We start from the raw sequence: 21,352 nt of genomic DNA, 5'->3' as shown, positions 1-21,352 counted from the left end.
TGGGGCCTCATCTCTTAAACTTGTTTTAATGTCGTAATATTGCTTGAATTTCATATTGGAAGATGCAAGTGTTTGCTTCTCATTTCCCTTGTTTCATGAGTCCACCACTCTGTTGCTGAAGTAAATGCTTCCACTCATCCCTTTATATACTTCTCTTATCAAACTTCCAGTTGTGCCTTCTTGCCCTTGACTCTCAATTAAATTTGAATAGATTATGTATGTTCTTGTCATCATGACATATTAGAAATTTGTATGTTTTTATAATGACCCCTAGCTCATCTTTCATCTGGTATAGGTAACTGAGAGCTTTCCTTATCTCCATACTCACTTGAGTTGACACTGGTACCATTATTGTTGCGTTTTTGTGGATCCTTTTCAGCACTATTTATGGTTCTTTGAATGAAAGACCAGTGATGCAACATAATGTAGCAGGTAAAAAATTCATCATGTATCATATATATCTTTTTATACAAGTAATATGTAAACTTAAAGGGAATTTTTACATTGACTAAAATATAATTTGCTTCCCTTACAATTCTTGTCATGTGCAGCTGTAGTGACAAAGTTGGCATGGTGGCAACTTCCAGATTTCTCTCTCATTTCAATCCTTGTAGTGTATTGCGTGTAATACAGTACTCTGTCCAATTTGTGTGACCCCATTGTTATTGATATTTTGAAGGTTAGATTTCATGGTCATCTTTCTGATCTGAGTGTTGCCATCTGTGTAGGTTAAGCATCTTTCCTGACTCCTTCTCCTCCTTCCTATCTATTCATATCTTCAGTGATGTTTGTTTATTACCTTGATGTTCCACTGTGTTTTGTATGGACTTCGTACCTGCCCTAAGAGCCGCAACTCACCCATGTGTGTAGTCATTTCATTCCTTAGGTCATGAATAATCTCTCTTGTGTTTGTCTGTAACATTCAGGATTGGTATTGTGAATTCTGACAACCAAAGTACCTTCTTTTGAATACCAGTACTCATAAATAGATGTCAGTAGTACTTGTACGTTGGTACTTGTGTTGTTTGACTGCATAGAGGCACAATTTAGAATGTTGCAGACTGTCACTGGAGATTATTTATGATCTATGGGATGAAAGAATTACACTTAGTTATGAGTTGAGGCTCTTATGGGTAAGAAGAAAGTCTCAATAAGACAGTGGGACACCGAAATACATATGACACCTACTTACAATTATCTTTGACAAGATTTTGTTGACAAGATTTTGCCATGAGGCAACAAAGTAAGGTATAGTATTTCGATGTTGAAGTTGTACAGTATGATGATCTAGAAAATAAGGAAGTATTCAGTAGGCCTGATGAAAGTTATGTCCTAAAAAAGGGTGAACATAATGACATCAGTAAAAGCTAAGTAAAGAAAGATGACGAATAAGGGCCTGGACAACATAACTCTGCATATGATATAAGAAAAACAGTAACAGTGGCATGCATAGCAATGACAGTTATTTGATTGGCAAAGAATTAGTAGATATTGGAATGGAAACAATTGAGATACCTGATCAAACAATAATCCTGAGACAACGAGATTGATAAGGTGCTACAACTTTAATAGGAATATGTATGCAGAGAGCACTGAAACTCAGATGAAAGAGACCAGCACTAATAGAAAAACATTTGGTTGAGGAAGGCACTCATACATGTAAACAAGGAAGTGGAGATATCCAAAAAAACACTAAACAATGAACAACAATTTTGTGATATTCTAATTCAGAAAGTATAAAACTTTTTGCAATTTAGGTGCAAAGTGTGTAATATGTGACACAATGCAGGTACAAACTTAAACTAGGATGAAATATATATTGTGTTGACAAGGAATACGTCACTTACAGGTTGAAGGAGGTCCAAATAACTTGAGAACTGGTGATGTTCTGAGTATAGAAAAGTTCAAGTAATAGAATGATCCTCAGGAACATAGAGCCAAAGATTTCTTGTTTCAAAAAATGCCAAATTCTATATTGGGTAATCCCAATTCCATTCCAGTTCTCTTACCAACCTAAGGTAAACCTTCAGTGTGAAAAAAGAATCATGAAAATGTCTCCAACTTGATCAGTGTGTTATGAATATAGTTTCTGACCGATTTGGTTAGAACCACCTGATAGATGTGTGAATGGAGGCCCGTGACTTTTCCATCATGAGTCAGACAATAATTCTGCCAGTCATAAGTACCTTTCAACATATTACTGTAATTATAACCAACTCTGTAGCCTAATCATGAGTCTCTCTTCACTTGAGGTGCTTTAAAAAGGTTTCATAGATTACTACACAGAAGTATTTGATGAAGCTTGAGAATATATGTAGTATTGTAAAGATTATAATAGTTTATTATGGGATATTGAGCATTACTAGTATCTGTATTTCATGAGGAAGGAACTTTTCCACTGTATGAATGATAATATGAAAGGGGAAGAAAAAACAGTCAAGAGCACCTAACCTATAATTAACAGTGGCCTTGGCATGTTGAAAGTGAAATACATAAAGTGGGCACATCACTCCCCCATGAGGATGTGGAGACAGAGTTGGTGTTTTTGAGGTGCTATTGACTGTGAGAGATTACAGAATAGCAGCCTTAGGGTGTTTGGGATGTGAAGGCATGTGAAGCAAGAGTGTTGTGGCAAGTGGTTTGGTGAAAAGGAATGAGTCAGTGAATGCCTTGTGTAAGATGAAGTATGACAAAGTGGCTGGGGTAGATAGGATAACAGTTGAATTTCTTAAGAAAAGTGGCAACAGTGTTGATTGATTAGTTATATCCAGAGTATGTATGGCTTTAAATGAGGTGCTTAGAAATTGGTGGATTGCTTGCATAGTGCCATTATTTAAAAGCTAGTGGGACAAATGTGATTTTCATATTACAAAAGTATAAGTTTGTTGAGTATTCTATACCTGGTAATGTTGTGTAGGAGATTGGTGAGTGAGAGGTTGGTGACATGCAGAGAGCACTAGACTGAGGAGGACCATTGTGTCCCCAGGAGTGTTAGAGAGTGTGTAGATCAAGTGTTCTCTTTGAAAAATTCGTGTAAGAAATGCTTGGAGAAAAAGGATTTTTTTTGTGGCATATGTAGATCTGGAGAATGCATGTGATAGGGTTGATAGAGATGCTTTGTGAAAATTTGAGTGATTATGATCTGAACATGCCGAAAGGTGTGGGGGATACATGGGATAGGGAGAATTGGATTGATGTAGTATGCAAAGGGGAGTTGGGTGGTGGCGAACTGTAGATGGGCTGAACCAGGACATATGAAGCAGTCTGTGGATAGGGAACTAGTGTTAATGCATTATATATGCCAATTAGGAAATGGATGTATGAGCAAATGAGGATGTTCTTCATATGTCTTGAGCACTACCTTGTTATGCTGGAGAATGTGTTTGATGATAGAGTGGCCGATATAGGGTGTTTTGGTCGAGGTGGTGTGCAAAGTGAGAGGGTTAGGGAGAATGATTTGGTAAACAGAGAAGAGGTAGTAAAAGCTTTGCAGAAGATGAAAGCCGGCAAGGCAGCGGGTTTGGATGGTATTGCAGTGGAATTTATTAAAAAAGGGGGTGACTGTATTGTTGACTGGTTAATAAGGTTATTTAATGAATGGATGACTCATGGTGAGGTGCCTGAGGATTGGCAGAATGCTTGCATAGTGCCATTGTACAAAGGCGAAGGGGAGAAAAGGAGTGCTCAAATTACAGAGGTATAAGTTTGTTGAGTATTCCTGGTAAATTATATGGGAGGGTATTGATTGAGAGAGGGTGAAGGCATGTACAGAGCATCAGATTGGGGAAGAGCAGTGTGGCTTCAGAAGTGGTAGAGGATGTGTGGATCAGGTGTTTGCTTTGAAGGATGTATGTGAGAAATACTTAGAAAAACAAATGGATTTGTATGTAGCATTTATGGATCTGGAGAAGGCATATGATAGAGTTGATAGAGATGCTCTACAGAAGGTATTAAGAATGTATGGTGTGGGAGGCAAGTTGTTAGAAGCAGTGAAAAGTTTTTATAGAGGATGTAAGGCATTTGTACGAGTAGGAAGAGAGGAAAGTGATTGGTTCTCAGTGAATGTTGGTTTGCGGCAGGGGGTGTGTGATGTCTCCTTGGTTGTTTAATTTGTTTATGGATGGGGTTGTTAGGGAGGTGAATGCAAGAGTTTTGGAAAGAGGGGCAAGTATGCAGTCTGTTGTGGATGAAAGATCTTGGGAAGTGAGTCAGTTGTTGTTCGTTGATGATACAGCGCTGGTGGCTGATTCAGGTGAGAAACTGCAGAAGCTGGTGACTGAGTTTGGTAAAGTGTGTGAAAGATGAAAGCTGTGAGTAGATGTGAATAAGAGCAAGGTTATTAGGTACAGTAGGGTTGAGGGACAAGTCAATTGGGAAGTAAATTTGAATGGAGAAAAACTGGAGGAAGTAAAGTGTTTTAGATATCTGGGAATGGATTTGGCAGTTGATAGACGAGCATTGAAAAATGTGTGGAAGTCGGGAACGTTGTCTTGAAAAGCAAAAATGGGTATGTTTGAAGGAATAGTGGTTCCAAAAATGTTATATGGTTGTGAGGCATGGGCTATAGATAGAATTGTGCGGAGGAGGGTAGATATGCTGGAAATGAGATGTTTAAGGACAGTATGTGGTGTGAGGTGATAAGAGAGATGTGTGGTGATAAAAAGAGTGTGGTTGAGAGAGCAGAAGAGGGTGTTTTGAAATGGTTTGGTCACATGGAGAGAATGAGTGAGGAAAGACTGACAAAGAGGATATATGTGTCAGAGGTGGAGGGAATGAGAAGTGGGAGACCAAATTGGATGTAGAAAGATGGGGTGAAAAGGATTTTGAGTGATCAGGGCCTGAACATGCAGGAGGATGAAAGGCATGCAAGGAATAGAGTGAATTGGAATGATGTGGTATACCGGGGTCAACGTGCTGTCATTGGATTGAACCAGGGCATGTGAAGCATCTGGGATAAACCATGGAAAGTTTTGTGGGGCCTGGATATGGAAAGGGAGCTGTGGTTTCGGTGCATTGTACATGACAGCTGGAGACTAAGTGTGAACAAATGTGGCCTTTGTGTCTTTTCCTTGCGCTACCTTGCGCACATGCAGGGGGAGGGGGTTGTCATTTCATGTGTAGCGGGGTGGCGATGGGAATGAATAAGGGCAGACAGTATGAATTATGGACATGTGTATATATGTATATGTCTGTGTCTTTATATATATGTATACGTTGAGATGTATAGGTATGTATATGTGTGTGTTGTGGACGTGTATATATATACATGTGTATGTGGGTGGGTTGGGCCATTCTTCATCTGTTTCCTTGTGCTACCTCGCTATCGTGGGAGACAGCGACAAAGTATGATATTATATAGATATGATATATGATATATATATTTGTTATACTTTGTTGCTGTCTCCCATGTTAGCAAGGTAGTGCAAGGAAACAGACGAAAGAATGGCCCAACCCACCGACCCACATACACATGTATATACATACACGTCCACACATGCACATATACATACCTATACATTTCAACGTATACATATATATACTCACACAGCCATATACATATATACACATGTACATAATTCATACTTGCTGCCTTTATTCATTCCCATCACCACCCCACCATGCATGAAATATATCCACACATTCTTCAACACTCCCAGAACCTTCACCCCCTCCCCCACCCTGTGACTCACTTCTGCTTCCATGGTTCCATGCACTGCCAAATCCACTCCCATATATCTGAAACACTTCACTTCCTCCAGTTTTTCTCCATTCAGTCTTACCTCCCAATTGACTTGTCCCTCAATCCTACTGTACCTAATAACCTTGCTCTTATTCACATTTACTCTCAGCTTTCTTCTTTCACACACTTTACCAAACTCAGTCACCAGCTTCTGAAGGTTCTCACCCGAATCAGCCACCAGCACTGAATCATCTACAACTGACTCACTTCCCAATCCCTCTCATCCTCAACAGACTACATACTTGCCTCTCTCTCCAAAACTCTTGCATTCAACTCCCTAACAACCCCATCCATAAATGAATTAAACAACCATGGAGACATCACGCACCCCTGCCACAAACCAACATTCACTGAGAACCAATCACTTTCCTCTCTTCCTACATGTACACATGCCTTACATCCTCGATAGAAGCATTTCACTGCTTATAGCAACTTGCCTCCCATACCATATACTCTTAATACCTTCCACAGAGCATCTCTGTCAACTCTATCATATGCCTTCTCCAGATCCATGAATGCTACATACAAATCCATTTGTTTTAAGTATTTCTCACAAATATTCTTCAGAGCAAACACCTGATCCACACATCCTCTACCACTTATGAAACCACACTGCTCCTCCCCAGTCTGATGCTCTGTGCATGCCTTCACCCTCTCAATCAATACCCTCCCATATAATTTCCCAGAAATACTCAACAAACTTATACCTCTGTAATTTGAACACTCACCTTTATCCCCTTTGCCTTTGTACAATGGCACTATGCATGCATTCCGCCAATCCTCAGGCACTTCACCATGAGCCATACATACATTGAATATCCTCACCAACCAGTCAACAACACAGTCACCCTCACAAATATTCTTCAAAGCAAACACCTTATCCACATATCATCTACCACTTCTGAAACCACACTGCTCTTCCCCAATCTGATGCTCTGTACATGCCTTCACCCTCTCAATCAATGCCCTCCTATATAATTTCCCAGGAATACTCAATAAGCTTATACCTCTGTAATTTGAACACTCAGCTTTATCCCCATTGCCTTTGTACAATGGCACTATGCATGCTTTCTGCCAATCCTTAGGCACTTCACCATGAGCCGTACATACATTGAATATCCTCACCAATTAGTCAACAACACAGTTACCCCCTTTTTTAATAAATTCCACTGCAGTACCATCCAAACCTGCTGCCTTGCTGGCTTTCATCTTCCACAAAGCTTTCAGTACCTCTTTGTTTACCAAACCATTCTCCATGACCCTCTCTTTTCGCACACCACCTCAACCAAAACACCCTATATCTGCCACTCTATCATCTAACACATTCAACGAACCTTCAGAATACTCACTCTATCTCCTTTTCACATCACCACTACTTGTTATTACCTCTCCATTAGGCCCCTTCACCGATGTTCCCATTTGTTCTCTTGTCTTGCTCACATTGTGTACCTCTTTCCAAAACATCTTTTTATTCTCCCTAAAATTTAATGATACTCTCTCACCCCAACTCTCATTTGCTCTCTTTTTCACCTTTTGCACTTATCTCTTGACCTCCTGCCTTTTTCTTTTATACATCTCCCACTCATTTTCACTAGTTCCCTGCAAAAATCGTCCAGATGGCTATCTCTTTCACTAACAATTTTACTTCTTCATCCCACCACTCACTACCCTTTCTAATTTGCCCACCTCCCATTCTTCTCATGCCACAAGCATCTTTTGCGCAAGCCATCACTTCTTCCGTAAATACATCCCATTCCTCCCCCACTCCCCTTATGTCCCTTACTCTGACCTTTTTCCATTCTGCGCTCAGTCTCTTCTGGTACTCCCTCACACAAGTCTCCTTCCCAAGCTCAGTTGCTCTCACCACTCTCTTCACCCCAACATTCTCTCTTCTTTTCTGAAAACCTCTACAGATCTTCACTACAGATCTTCATCTTTGCCTACACAAGATAATGATCAGACATCCCTCCAGTTGCACCTCTCAGCACATTAACATCCAAAAGTCGCTCTTTCATGTGCCTTCATGTGCCTTTCAATTAACACATAATCCAGTATTGCTCTCTGACCATCTCTCCTACTTACATGCATATACTTATGTATATCTCTCTTTTTAAACCAGGTATTCCCAATCATCAGTTCCTTTTCAATACACAAATCTACAAGCTCTTCACCATTTCCATTTACAACACTGAACACCCCATGTACACCAATTATTCCCTCAACTGCCACATTACTCCCCTTTGCATTCAAATCACCCATAACTGTAGCCTGGTCTCGTGCATCAAAACTACTAACACTCTCACTCAGCTGCTCCCAGAACACTTGCCTCTCATGATCTTTCTTCTCATGCCCAGGTGCATAGGCACCAAGAATCACCCATCTCTCTCCATGCACTTTCAGTTTTACCCATATCAATCTAAAGTTTACTTTCTTACACTCTATCACATGTTCCCACCACTCTTGTTTCAGTAGTGCTACTTCTTCCTTTGCTCTAGTCCTCTTACCAACCCTTGACTTTACTCCCAAAACATTCCCAAACCACTCTTCTCCTTTACCCTTGAGCTTCATTTCACTCAAAGCCAAAATATCCAGGTTCCTTTCCTCAAACATACTACCTATCTCTCCTTTTTTCTCATCCTGGTTACATCCACACACATTTACACACCCCAATCTGGATTTATCTGAGAAATATACATCTCTATTTCAAGGAGGAATATACAAAAGAAAGAACTTATTAATATTATGCATTTTCATACGAAGAAAAGATACAAATGTGAGTTGATAATGTTGTTGCTGTGAAGCTGTTGGTCAAGAAATGTATGAAGAATTTGTGGATCTGGAATATGTGGGATTAGAAAAAGAGTATAGCTATGAAGTCATTATAGCATAGGAGAGACATTACTGAAGGCTATAGGAGACAAGTGCAGTAGTAAACAAAGAATTTGTCAATTACTGAGGATTAAACAAGCAGTTTGACTTTTAAACTAGGGTAAAGTGAGGGTTGACATCATGGCCTGTTTTGCACACTAGCTTGATGAAGGTGACTACATGAAAGATTTTGACAAAATTGTGTAGTCAGAAAAGAGATACCAAGGTGTAGGGCTCAATTTTATACCAATTCTAGTCTGAATGATTTGGCACATATTCTACATGTATGTGGTGTAATGTTTACATTATAGGTAATAGTGTTCACTTGATCTGATGAAGTGATGTAAGCTATGAGAAACCAGTTTTAGGTTAACAAGTATGTGGCTGATTGGACAATGGTAAGAATAGAAATGTTGCCATACAATTTGTTCTTCCTTTCTGAATTTTATATGGCATTCTTTATGTAAAGGGAAATGTTAGTGATTTTATTATTACTCCTTATGTTGTGCATGGTTCTTATTACTGTAGCTCATCTGTGTTAGATGTCTTTGTGGCCTTATTCTTTTACTTGTAATGTGAAAGCCTACGTTTATGCCTTATTATGTAGTAGATATATATTGATGGTTGTAGTTTTGTCAAGTTGATATTTCTTACCTGGGTCATATATGCATGTATAATCATATCCATTAGTGTTGGACTCTGCTGATTAGTCATGATATGGCAGTGTAATGAAGAAAATAGGATTTCATGGACATCTTTATAGCGTGAATTCCCTTTTTATTTCATACTGTTTACTTTTCTTATGCCAGAGTGTACCCTGGTGTATGTCATATTTTGTCTCTTTTCCTCCAGATTTTAAGTTTTTCACTTCTTTTATGATATTTTGTATGGGATATGTGTTCATAGCAATTTGTTAAGTACATGATTTATTGACAGAATCTGTATCCACAGGTGGCAGTGCTACTGGTATATTGACACAGGACAGTTGGCTGAGAAGTGCATAACCAGTTGAAATGATACTAATGGTATTCTGGAACAATCTGGTGACTTATGTTGGCACAGCCAAGGCCTAGGAATAGTTCCAGCAGACACCCTCACTTCACCGTTAGCCTTTGCTTTCAGTGACAACTGAGATGATGCCAAAGAGTTTGGATTATCATTTATCAGTTTTGCTGCTGTTTGAGTTTAAATCAACAATAAATACTGAAGCAAGGGAACTAAGCTGAGCTGCTGTATTGTTGGTATGGAGGATGGAAGGTTACAATGCACTGTGCAGGAAGCAGTGCTCACCATCATAGCGAGAATCACCCATGACCTGCATCACACACCTCCTGCAGGAAGCAAGTCACAGGATGTAGGTACATCCAAAGAAGATGAGAGTGCTAGGAAGGATTGGGAAGATGATAGTCAAGAGAGAGGAACAAAGAGAAAAGCAAATGAAGGAAAGTGTGTAGAAATTTATGAAGAGGTTAGGACAAAGGTCAGGTTAGCTGATACTGATGTGGACACAGACACCAACTGTCAGACCATGAGACCTGCAATCTCTCAGCTAGAGAGTGCTTTGCCTGAAGAGCCAGCAAGCACTAGAGTGGTTATATTACCTCATGCTGTAAAGATGGAGGTGGGCAGCCAGCAGAGGGAGCTGCCCCCTGAAGTGGAAGCTAATGTGGCAGGCAGCTGGGTGAACCACACACTGGCAACACTTCTGCAGGTTGTGGCCCCCTCATCACTGTCATTGCCCTCTGTGCCATTTACTCACCACTTACCACCAACTAGTAATGATGTTATCCTAGCCAGTGCTCTCCTGGATTATACTTGGCAGAAGCTCAATACAGGTATGACCTTGTCTGTTGTTATGCTCAGTATGAAACATTAGGTGAGCTAAAATCTAGGTTAGCTGGATTATTAATATGTATAATGAAAAACTAGGTATTACCATATAAAACATAGACAAACATACATAGTGGATAGATGTGCAGAGTCAAACAAGAGTAATTTTTAGGAGACAGCTGTCCAAGATGAGTTATAGGATGTATTTTTTATTTGCATGTTGTATCATGAATGGATTATACAACGAAATATTTCAGAATCGAGAAAGATGAATCATATGCATTTAATGCTCATGACAGGTCACTGGCGAGATGTTGCTATGACATGGCGGTGGGTTTTCACATGGGGTAGCATAGCTTTGGTGGGCCTCCTGCTGCTGCGGCTACAGGCTGATCTCGACTGCCACACAGGACCTCCCAGCCACACACATCTAGAGGCGGTGGTAGATGTAGTGCGGGCATGTGACCGAGGCCTTCTCATGGGTGCTCCTCTAGATAACAACCCTCTTCACTCAGCAGCCGCCAGCCTGAATTCTTATGCTCGGCAGGCAGTGGTAAATAATTCAGATAACACAAGAGACGAGAGTCTCCCAATAAGCCAGTGTGACACAGTCTCTGTGACACAGCCACTACCCTCATTACATTGCCCTCCCCTGGACCGTTTCCTGCTGCACTATATGGGTGGTGGTGTGCCTGTGAAGCTGCTTGGTGTTGTGGACCATTGGCCTGCCCTTAAGCTGTGGAGCGTTGCATATCTCCGCCAGGTGGCTGGGGCGCGTACTGTACCAATAGAGGTGGGTGCCCGTTACACTGATTTAACTTGGTCGCAGACGCTTATAACTCTTGATGAGTATCTCACCAAATATGTGATGCACCCTAGCAAAGACACCCCTACTGGCTATCTGGCCCAGCACCAGCTACTGGACCAGGTGCCCCAGTTGCGGAATGACATCATAGTGCCTGATTATTGCCACCTGGGAGAGGAGCCTCCACGCATTAATGCCTGGCTGGGACCACGAGGGACTGTCAGTCCTCTCCACCATGACCCAGATCATAACATACTTGTGCAGGTCAGTCTCTCTCATGGTTGAACCTGCTGTAGGTACTTATTAGTTAACTTCAGCAAGATGAAACTAGGTGTTTCAAGTATTAGCCAAATTTTTTATGTGAGCAATAACTGATGAAATCTAAAGCTTTAGAAATGACTTGAAGATCAAAAGAAATAGGGAACCACAACATTGATAATAATGGCAGAAATCAGTAGGCCTTAAGGGAGGTAGTTCAGGTCAGACATGTAAATAGACTGTGATGATCCTTGGGCAGCCAAATTTGGTGTAGTAAAACTTAGGCTTGGTTAAGGGGATGAATTTGGATTATCATGATGGTATTAGAAGTTAGAATGATAAGAAGAACAGGTAGATGGCTTCATTGCCTTTGGTGTGTTAGATATCTTCCTCATAATTGTTATCTTTTTTATTAGTTTTCATTATTATTATCATTATTATTATTATTATTTTTTTTTTTTATGATACTTGATTGCTTTTTCCCACATCAGCAATGTAGGGCTAAGAAACAGACAAAGAAAGACGCATCCACTCATATACACATCTATGTACATATACATTTATACTTTTTTTTTTTTTTTTTTTTTTTTTTTTTTTTTTTTTTTGCCGCTGTCTCCCACGTTTGCAAGGTAGCACAAGGAAACAGACAAAAGAAATGGCCCAACCCACCCCCATACACATGTATATACATACTTCCACACACGCAAATATACATACCTACACAGCTTTCCATGGTTTACCCCAGACGCTTCACATGCCTTGATTCAATCCACTGACAGCACGTCAACCCCGGTATACCACATCGCTCCAATTCACTCTATTCCTTGCCCTCCTTTCACCCTCCTGCATGTTCAGGCCCCGATCACACAAAATCTTTTTCACTCCATCTTTCCACCTCCAATTTGGTCTCCCTCTTCTCCTCGTTCCCTCCACCTCCGACACATATATCCTCTTGGTCAATCTTTCCTCACTCATTCTCTCCATGTGACCAAACCATTTCAAAACACCCTCTTCTGCTCTCTCAACCACGCTCTTTTTATTTCCACACATCTCTCTTACCCTTACGTTACTTACTAGATCAAACCACCTCACAACACACATTGTCCTCATACATCTCATTTCCAGCACATCCATCCTCCTGCGCACAACTCTATCCATAGTCCACACCTCGCAACCATACAACATTGTTGGAACCACTATTCCTTCAAACATACCCATTTTTGCTTACTTACTTACATATTCTTACTTACTTGCCTTCATCCATTCCTGGCGCTGACCTGCCCCTCAGGAAACAGCATCACCACCCTCAGTGCCAGTGAGGTAGTGTCAGGAAACTGACAATAAAAGGCCACATCCACTCACACTCAGTCTTTAGCTGTCATGTGCAATGCACCGAAACTGCAGCTCCCTATCCACATCCAGGCCCCACAGACCTTTCTATGGTTTACCTGACATTGCACATACCGTGGTTCAGTCCATATATTTTTTTTTTTTACATGATCGCCTTTTCCTGCAAGGAACACATGAAGAATGGCTGCTTTTGCTCACATCCAAACTCGAGCTGTCAAATGTAATGCAATGAAACCACAGCTCCCCATCCACAACCAGGAACACAGACCTTTCCATGGTTTACCTCAGATGCATCACTTGCCCTGGTTCTGTCCATTGCCTGGTATGATGAAGTGTTTGATCTTAGTGAGACCCTTGGCCCTTTCGTCATATCTGGTATGATGAAGTATTTTTGGTCTTGATGAGACCTGTGACCATTTGTGGTGTACCAGGTATGATGAAGTGTTTGGTGTTGGTTAGACCTGTGACCCATTCTGATGTCCCTGGTATGATGAAGTGTTTGATCTTGGAGAGGCCTGTGACCCTTTCTGGGGTACCTGGTATAATGAAGTGTTTAGTCTTGGTGAGACCTGTGACCCTTTCTGGTGGACCTGATGTGATGAAGTGTTTGGTGTTGGTGAGACGTGTGACCTTTTGTGGTTTACCTGGTATAATGGAGTATGTCTAGTCCTGGTCAGACATGTGGCCCTCCCTGGTGTACCTGGTATAATGAAGTATGTTTGGTCATGAGACTTGTGGTACCATCTAATGCAGCTGGTATGATGAAGTAGCTATATTTGGTCTTACTTTCTAGAAGAGATAAGTTCTGGCAGCCCCTAGTGATGGTGTCAGTATTTGGTTTTAGATGTGATTGTCAGAATCTGAGTCTGTTGAGTATGATTACTGTATGCCCCTTAATATAGATTAGATGAGAGTTTCTGTCATTATATGATTTCAGTGCTCAGAAATGAGTAGCTAGTTTTGATAAGATTTAGGGGACATCAGGCATTCCCGTCAGCATTCTAGTTGGTAGCTAATAATTCCTCAAATAGGTGGCTACTTTTTTTTTGGTGTCTTGTGTGCTGTATTCATAAATCAAGGAGGTGATTTCCTGGTCTGTAATACTTAAAACTTCATATGGGGCCTCTCACCATAAAGTTGAGGTTTTTGTTTTGTATTGTAGCTCACACACACACACACACACACACACACGCACGCACGCACGCACGCACGCACGCACACTCTCTCTCTCTCATGGAGAGAAAAGTATTGTGTCTAGTTTAGTGATAGGGAAAGAGAGACCCACCCATTTTCTAGATGTACATTGAAAATCAAGTGTATTACCTTGTTGAGATGCTGAATGACTCTGGGTAGTTCTAGATATCTGAGCCAGAGTGATGCATGGCTGCTCCACAGTTAGCTGATAAGCACTTTGTGGAGATGGAGCTTGATGTTTGATGGTGCAGACATAATATAGACCTAAATCTGAGTTACTGCATTAGTTCAGGTGTGGCCAGTCTTAGGAGATGTGTTGGTTTACACAACATTTCTTCTCAGATTCTGACCAAATACTGTCACTCAGATTTACGTCTTCCTACCTAAAAATTTTGCCAAATCTGTATGTAATGTTTGTTTACACCTGTGTTGAGTTCCTTGGTATTTCTTGCTGCCACTGAAGCTCCTACGAGTAAAATTCTACTGTTATTGTCTTTAGCGAGTGCAGAGGTATTTGAAATGCTAATATAAGGTATTAGAGTTCATAATGATTCTCCATTTTCTTTTTCGTGTGGCACCTTCAACTTTTTGCTGGGTTTTAAGTACGGCTTCCCTGTGTATGTATCTGGGATGTTGTGTTTGATCTGATCCCATGAAAACACTGGTAGCAAAGTGTGTCAAGAGAGTATCACTGTCAATGGATTAGACTTGGTCACTGATGATGGAATGTTAATAAGCACTGTTCATAGGAATGCTTCTTTGAGGTCTTATCTGTGGGAGTGAATATTGTAAGTTGGCCTTTCAGAAAGCTATTTATTAAATAGTCTTCTCAGAGTGTAGGAGAGCGTTCAGGAGAGGGAGGCGAGGTGTCTAGGGTATCAGAGACCATGGCATGACCTGATTAAGAATCAATGGGTTTTATGGAGTAAGATTTTAAGATGTGCTTCAAATCAGGATTCAGGGAAGGTTATAAGGTGGTTTCAAGTCTTACACTACATTTAGGGGCTGCACACCGTTGAAAGCTGAGAGTTTTTCATATCCACGATGAGCTGTGATGTAATAATCCACTCTTTTCTTCCTTTCTCTTTCTTTTTTCTCTTGGGGGGTAGGGGGCTTCCATGATGGGGAGTGTAATTTTAGTAATGTTGTTATGCCAGACTGTGTTCAAGGGGGTCAGATGGAGGTCTGGGTCAGGTTAGCTCCTTGTGTTATGGAAAATATCTCTGAGAGAGGCAACAAATTCAGATAGTGATGTATTTATCCCTGTAATTATGGAAGAAATGATGTTTAAGAATATTGGTGACTGTGAAACTTTGAAAACCTTTTCACAGACACACACAAACACAGCATTTAGCCCACAACTAATTGCAGATGTTCATCCACTCCTGGGGCCAGGTGATAAATGGGTATGATACATGTACAGGGTTTAGAGATGGGACAACACAGGTGTAAAACTCTCTCCCAACAACAGATAAATAATGAACATAATTAGGAATTATACACATGCACACACGCACACTTTTGTAATTTGCTGTGTGGCACTGATCCAGTAACTTTAGTATGTGAGAGTAGTCTTGTCAATAATCCCATTTTCTGTATTTCCAATAAAGGCACTGGCTTTGCATATCTACTCTCCACTGAACTGCTGAACTACATTTGATATTGTTATCACAGGTGATGGGATACAAGTATATCCGTGTTTACCATGAGGACCAGAGTGATTTGCTGTATCCCCACCCAGACCCTCTGCTGAGCAACACTTCACAGGTGGATGTGGAGGGCACCATCGAGGACTGGCCACTCATGAAGAAGGCACGTTACCATGACTTAGTGTTAGCACCAGCCCAGGCCCTCTACATCCCACCGCGATGCTGGCACTATGTCAGGTCACTCTCCACATCTTTTTCCGTCTCTTTCTGGTGGAAATGAGAGGTGTATGACCTCAGGTGTTATCTATGTGTGATGATACATGACCTCAGATGTTGGCCAAGTGTAGTAGTACATGATCTCATTTGTTGGCCAAGAGTGGTGGTACATGACCTCAGATGTTGCCTGAATATATTACATGATTTCTATATTGGTCAAGCATGATACATTATCTCAGATGTTGGCCAAGTACAGAACAGTTCATGTTTTCACTCACTGTTTACAGGCCTGTTGATTTTATTCATGGAAATATGTAATTCATTCTCTTATGGAGCTTGAAATTGTTCATGAGAAGAAAGTAAGATTCTTTCTTGTGTAATTTCATGATAATCAGAATTGTTTATTGGTGGAATCTTGCTTCATTACATATTTTCACAGTCTTCTTAATTGAACTATTCATTTTTAAGTCCCTCTTTTTTTAACTGATTCTTGCACTATATTTTCAAGTTGTCTATAGTTATGCAGTCATATATTGTCAAGCCTATTCTGTTTTTCTTAGAAATAACTACTAGTCACCAAAATTGATCTTATCCTGGTATTTACTTCATGAAATTTGTTCAATACTGTAACACAAGAATCCAATTTATTGGGCTCCTGCAGGTTCAAGGATGTGCTACATTTAGTAGGAATTCCTTTGGACTGTGAAGTTTCTTGAAAAGATTGTGCTAGGTTTTGTCCATTGATGATGATATAGCCTCACCAAAGATCCATTCATTTGTATGTAATTATCTGCTTGTAATTACCTTTGTACATTACAGGTAGGGAGCTGTACACTCATTGGGCCACATCTTTTAAACTTTCTGTACTGTCATACAACTTCTTAAACTTTTGTATGCTGTCAGCATTCTCAGTTTCATCACTTAGGCCATTCTATTCTTCTGCTACTCTGACTTTATGGAAGACCTTTTTACTATTCATCTTGTATTCGGACAGTACTTAATCATATATCCATTGATCTGACAATGAAGAAAAGTATTTCTTAACCATTTATCCTGTAATCTGATAGTACAGAAGTACCTCATAACCATTCATCCACTAAGACATTATAAAATACTTAACATCTTTGCTAATACATTTCTTACTTACTATCCTGTGATAGCTTTTGGTTGTTCACTTTCTGCATCTTTCAGTTACTCTTCAAATCATTGCCACCATCAAAACAGTTCAGAAGCTTGAAGGCTGGGATAAGGTATCCACATCCTTTTGAGTTTTCCCTGATTTGATGTGCAAATTTATAGCCATCAAGTTCCCACTATAACTCAGCTTCCTTATTTCAGGGACTTATTAATGCCATCCTCTAGACCTTTTCTGTGAGTTCTTTGTGCTTCCATATGAGCAACAACCAAGCATGAGAAATATATTCTAGTTTTGTTTTACTGTACATTGTCAACAATTTCTAATAGGTATATATATATGTAAATATACAATGATTGTAGTTCTGCCTTGCGAAAACAGAACTATGATTTGTTTTTGACACGTATCTTTTTTCCCATCCAATTTATTTTTGTATCTTTTATAACAAAAACTGTAAATCTGAGGAACATTATATTTCATCTAGATATCAAGGTGTGTATCGAGCAGACCCTCTCAGATATCCATCACACTTCATGCTTTTGTAATGTAAAGGAGAGAGGGGTTCCCTCTGATGTCTCCCTGGCCCCAGTCCTATTGAAGAAATAATATTCCGGGAGAAACCACATCATACTTAATATTCTGGAGAACTGAGCATTGACGAACAACAAAGACCAGAGAAATTGTGGTATGTGATCCGCTGTAATTGTATGAATGGTGTTTCATTTGTTTACATCATACTGGTGAATTTTAAAGTATTTGCAAATTATGTTGATAATTCTAATGATTTTGAGGAAAAGATTGGGCTTGTAGTGGTGGGTCTCTCTCTCTCTCTCTCTCTCTCTCTCTCTCTCTCTCTCTCTCTCTCTCTCTCTCTCTCTCTCAATATGCAGGGAATAGGTGGGAAGTACTCTTTTTCCCCTATCCCCTGGGATATGTATGTATTGATGTGCTGTCACTGGACTGAACTTGGGGATGTGAAACATCCAGATTAAACCATGGAAAGGTCTGTGGGACCAGAATGTGGATTGGAAGCTGTGGTTGTGCACATTACACATGACAGCTGGAGAATGAGTGTGAATGAATGTGGCCTTTTTTGTCTGTTTTCCTGGTGCTACCTCACTGAAGCGGGGAATAGCGATGCTGTTTCCTATGGGGCAGGATAGCGCCAGGAATGGATGAAGGCTAGCATGTACGAATATGTACATGCGTATATATCTTCGGCTTTTCATGTGTGGTGGGGTAGGGACAGGAATGGATGAAAGCAGCAAGTATGAATATATACTTGCGACAAAGCAAAAAAAAAAAAAAAAATGTATATGTTGATATGTATATGTATGTATATATGCGTGTATGGGCGTTTATGTATATGTATGTGTATATGAGTGATTGGGCCATTCTTTGTTTGTTTCCTTGTGCTACCTCGCTGATGCGGGAAACAGCTTGATGTCTCCATGGTTGCTTAATTTGTTTATGGATGGGGTGATTAGGGAGGTGAATGCAAGAGTTTTGGAGAGAGGGACAAGTATGCTATCTGTTGTTGATGAGAGGGCTTGGGAAGTGAGTCAGTTGTTTGCTGATGATACAGGGCTGGTGGCTGATTCGGGTGAGAAACTGCAGAAGTTGGTGACTGAGTATGGTAAAGTGTGTGAAAGGAGAAAGCTAAGAGTAAATGTGAATAAGAGTAAGGTTATTAGGTTCAGTAGGGTTGAGGGACAAGTTTATTGGGAGGTACGTTTGAATGGAGAAAAACTGGAGGAAGTGAAGTGTTTTAGATATCTGGGAGTGGATTTAGCAGCGGATGGAACCATGGAAGCGGAATTGAGTCACAGGGTGGAGGAGGGGCCGAAGGTTCTAGGAGCGTTGAAAAAGTGTGGAAGACAAGAACGTTATCTCGGAGAGCAAAAATGGGTATACTTGAAGGAATAGTGGTTCCAGCAATGTTATATGGTTGTGAGGCATGGGCTATAGATAGGGTTGTGTGGAGAAGGGTGGATGTGTTGGAAATGAAATGTTTGAGGACTATGTGGTGTGAGGTGGTTTGATTAAGTAATGAAAGGGTAAGAGAGATGTGTGGTAATGAAAAGAGTGTGGTTGAAAGAGCAGAAGAGGGTCACATGGAGAGAATGAGTGAGGAAAGATAGACAAAGTGGATATATGTGTCAAAGGTGAAGGGAATGAGGAGAAGTGGGATACCAAATTGGAGGTGGAAAGATGGAGTGAAAAAGATTTTGAGCGATCGGGGCCGGAACATGCAGGAGGGTGAAAGGCATGCAAGGAATAGAGTGAATTGGAACAATGTGGTATACTGGGGTCGACATGCTGTCAATGGATTGAACCAGGGCATGTGAAGCGTCTGGGGTAAACCATGGAAAGTTTTGTGGGGCCTGGATATGGAAAGGGAGCTGTGGTTTCGGTGCATTATACATGACAGCTAGAGACTGAGTGTGAACGAATGTGGCCTTTGCTGTCTTTTCCTTGTGCTACCTCGCACACATGCATTCTTTCTACATCCCCAAACCCCCTCAAAAGTATTACGTTGCACCCATTCTTACACTCTACAATTCACTTCCTTAGCATTCCATGCCATACCACATCTCTCAAACACCCTTCCATTTCTTTCTTCATTCCATCCAGTCACACCATATGCTCCTCTCCACAGCCTGGATTCTTGATCTCTCTGCCTCATTCCATGTCCATGTTTTGGCTGCACAGGTCAGGGTCGGGAGGACTATGCTGTCCCTTAATCCTCTCTTTACTTCCATACTTACACTTCTACCCTTAAGGGACCCAATGATGCTTCTACCCTGTACTGCTCTCTACCTTATCTCTCCTTCCATATCACCTCACTTACCCAAGACAGCTCCCAGGTACTTAAAATCCCTCACTTCTTCCAGTCCTTTTCTCCCCATATCCACAGCACAATTTATAATACTTTCTTCTTTCACTCTCTATTGTTTTACAAAATGTATACTTTCACTGTTTCCTTTCAAACACCATTAATTTACTATACTTGCATTTACCTTTAATCCCCTATGCTTACACACATCATAAAACACACAACCTTCTGTAACTTATCTTCACTCACAACAAGCAACACAGTATCATCTGCAAACAGTTTTGCCACTAGCCACCATGCCACACTTCATCTCTGGACCCCCCTTCCCTAGTTTTGCTTTCACTTTTCGTATCAATCCATCCATATTTATATTAAAAAGCCTCGATGACATCACACAACCCTGCTTCACACCTGTATGTATCCCAAAACTTTCATTCGGCTCTCCATCCACTCTTACACACAAATTTGCTCCTCTGTTGAAGGCTTTTACACCATCCAACAGTTATCCCCCTTCCCCATGTATCCTTAATGCAACCCACAAAGCATTCCACTCGACTCTTTCATACGCTTTCTCCAGATCCATAAAAGCTATATACAGCTTCTTACCTTTCACTGTATACTTTTCCATGGGTATCTTTACTACAAAAATCTGATCCACACCTCCCCTACCTTTCCAAAATCCCCCTTGCTCTTCACTTATTCTGCATTCAGTCCCTTCCATCACTCTGTCAATTAATATTCTTGCATCCTTTTTTCCTGGTATGCTTAACAGTCTTATTCCCCTATAATTGCTACATACATCCTCAGCACCTTTCCCTTTGATTAAAGGAACAATAATAGCTTTCATCCAATCCTCAGGCACAACCTTCTGTTTCCATGCTAAATTACATATAAGATGCATCCACTAAGTCACCCTCTCTCCTCCATACTTCAGTATTTCGGCTGTAATCTATCCACTCCAGGTGCCTTTCCTACCTTCAGCCTCATCATTGCCCTTCTTACCTCCCTTATTGCTTTAGGCCCCTGCACTTGTATCCTCTTCCTTCCATCCTCCATACCCATGCATGTAACAATTGCTGCCTTCCCTTCTCCCACATTCATCAATTCTTCAAAGTACTCTTTCCATCTTCCTTTCACTTCCTTCTTTTGATTCAGCAATTCCCCTTACTTTTTACATCAACACTTCCACTCTTACATCCATCTGTTTCCTTTTTCACCTCCTTCCAGTATAGTTTCTTCTTATCCCAAAACTTTCCACTTTACTTTCTTCCAAAACTTCCTTTACTCTTTCTTTGCTTGCCTGGATCAACTTAGCATTCTGCTTACATATCTTGTATTCTTCCCTCCTCCTTTTCTGAACTTCCACTGGTACATTCTTATTGAGCCGTCTACCATATGCCTTTTTCTTCTCTTCCACAGCATTCCTAATCTCTTCTATCCACTGTGCATTGCCCTTTTTATTCCTGTATCT

At 40.6% G+C, this 21,352-nt stretch overlaps 1 protein-coding gene across 9 annotated transcripts in view; it reads left to right on the top strand.

Moving 5' to 3' along the window:
• The window catches only part of schlank (ceramide synthase schlank), a 211,608-nt gene extending 194,072 nt beyond the window's left edge, over positions 1-17,536 (top strand). For 8 of the 9 annotated variants that reach the window (XM_071661799.1, XM_071661801.1, XM_071661795.1 and 5 more), the window contains 3 exons: positions 9,560-10,443; positions 10,738-11,507; positions 15,720-17,536. In XM_071661799.1, coding sequence (XP_071517900.1) covers positions 9,852-10,443; positions 10,738-11,507; positions 15,720-15,974 — 1,617 coding nt within the window. In that variant the 5' untranslated portion in view covers positions 9,560-9,851 and the 3' untranslated portion in view covers positions 15,975-17,536. Of the gene's footprint in view, positions 1-5,595; positions 9,007-9,559; positions 10,444-10,737; positions 11,508-15,719 lie in introns of those variants that run through there. The other variant, XM_071661802.1, reaches the window with a different exon arrangement.
• Positions 17,537-21,352: the final 3,816 nt, after the last annotated feature.

Source organism: Panulirus ornatus, chromosome 5 (assembly GCF_036320965.1).
Source record: "Panulirus ornatus isolate Po-2019 chromosome 5, ASM3632096v1, whole genome shotgun sequence".
In the NCBI taxonomy this organism is placed as follows: domain Eukaryota; kingdom Metazoa; phylum Arthropoda; class Malacostraca; order Decapoda; family Palinuridae; genus Panulirus; species Panulirus ornatus.
Note: the sequence above shows the minus strand (reverse complement) of the source record. Positions and strands in the feature narration are given on the sequence as shown.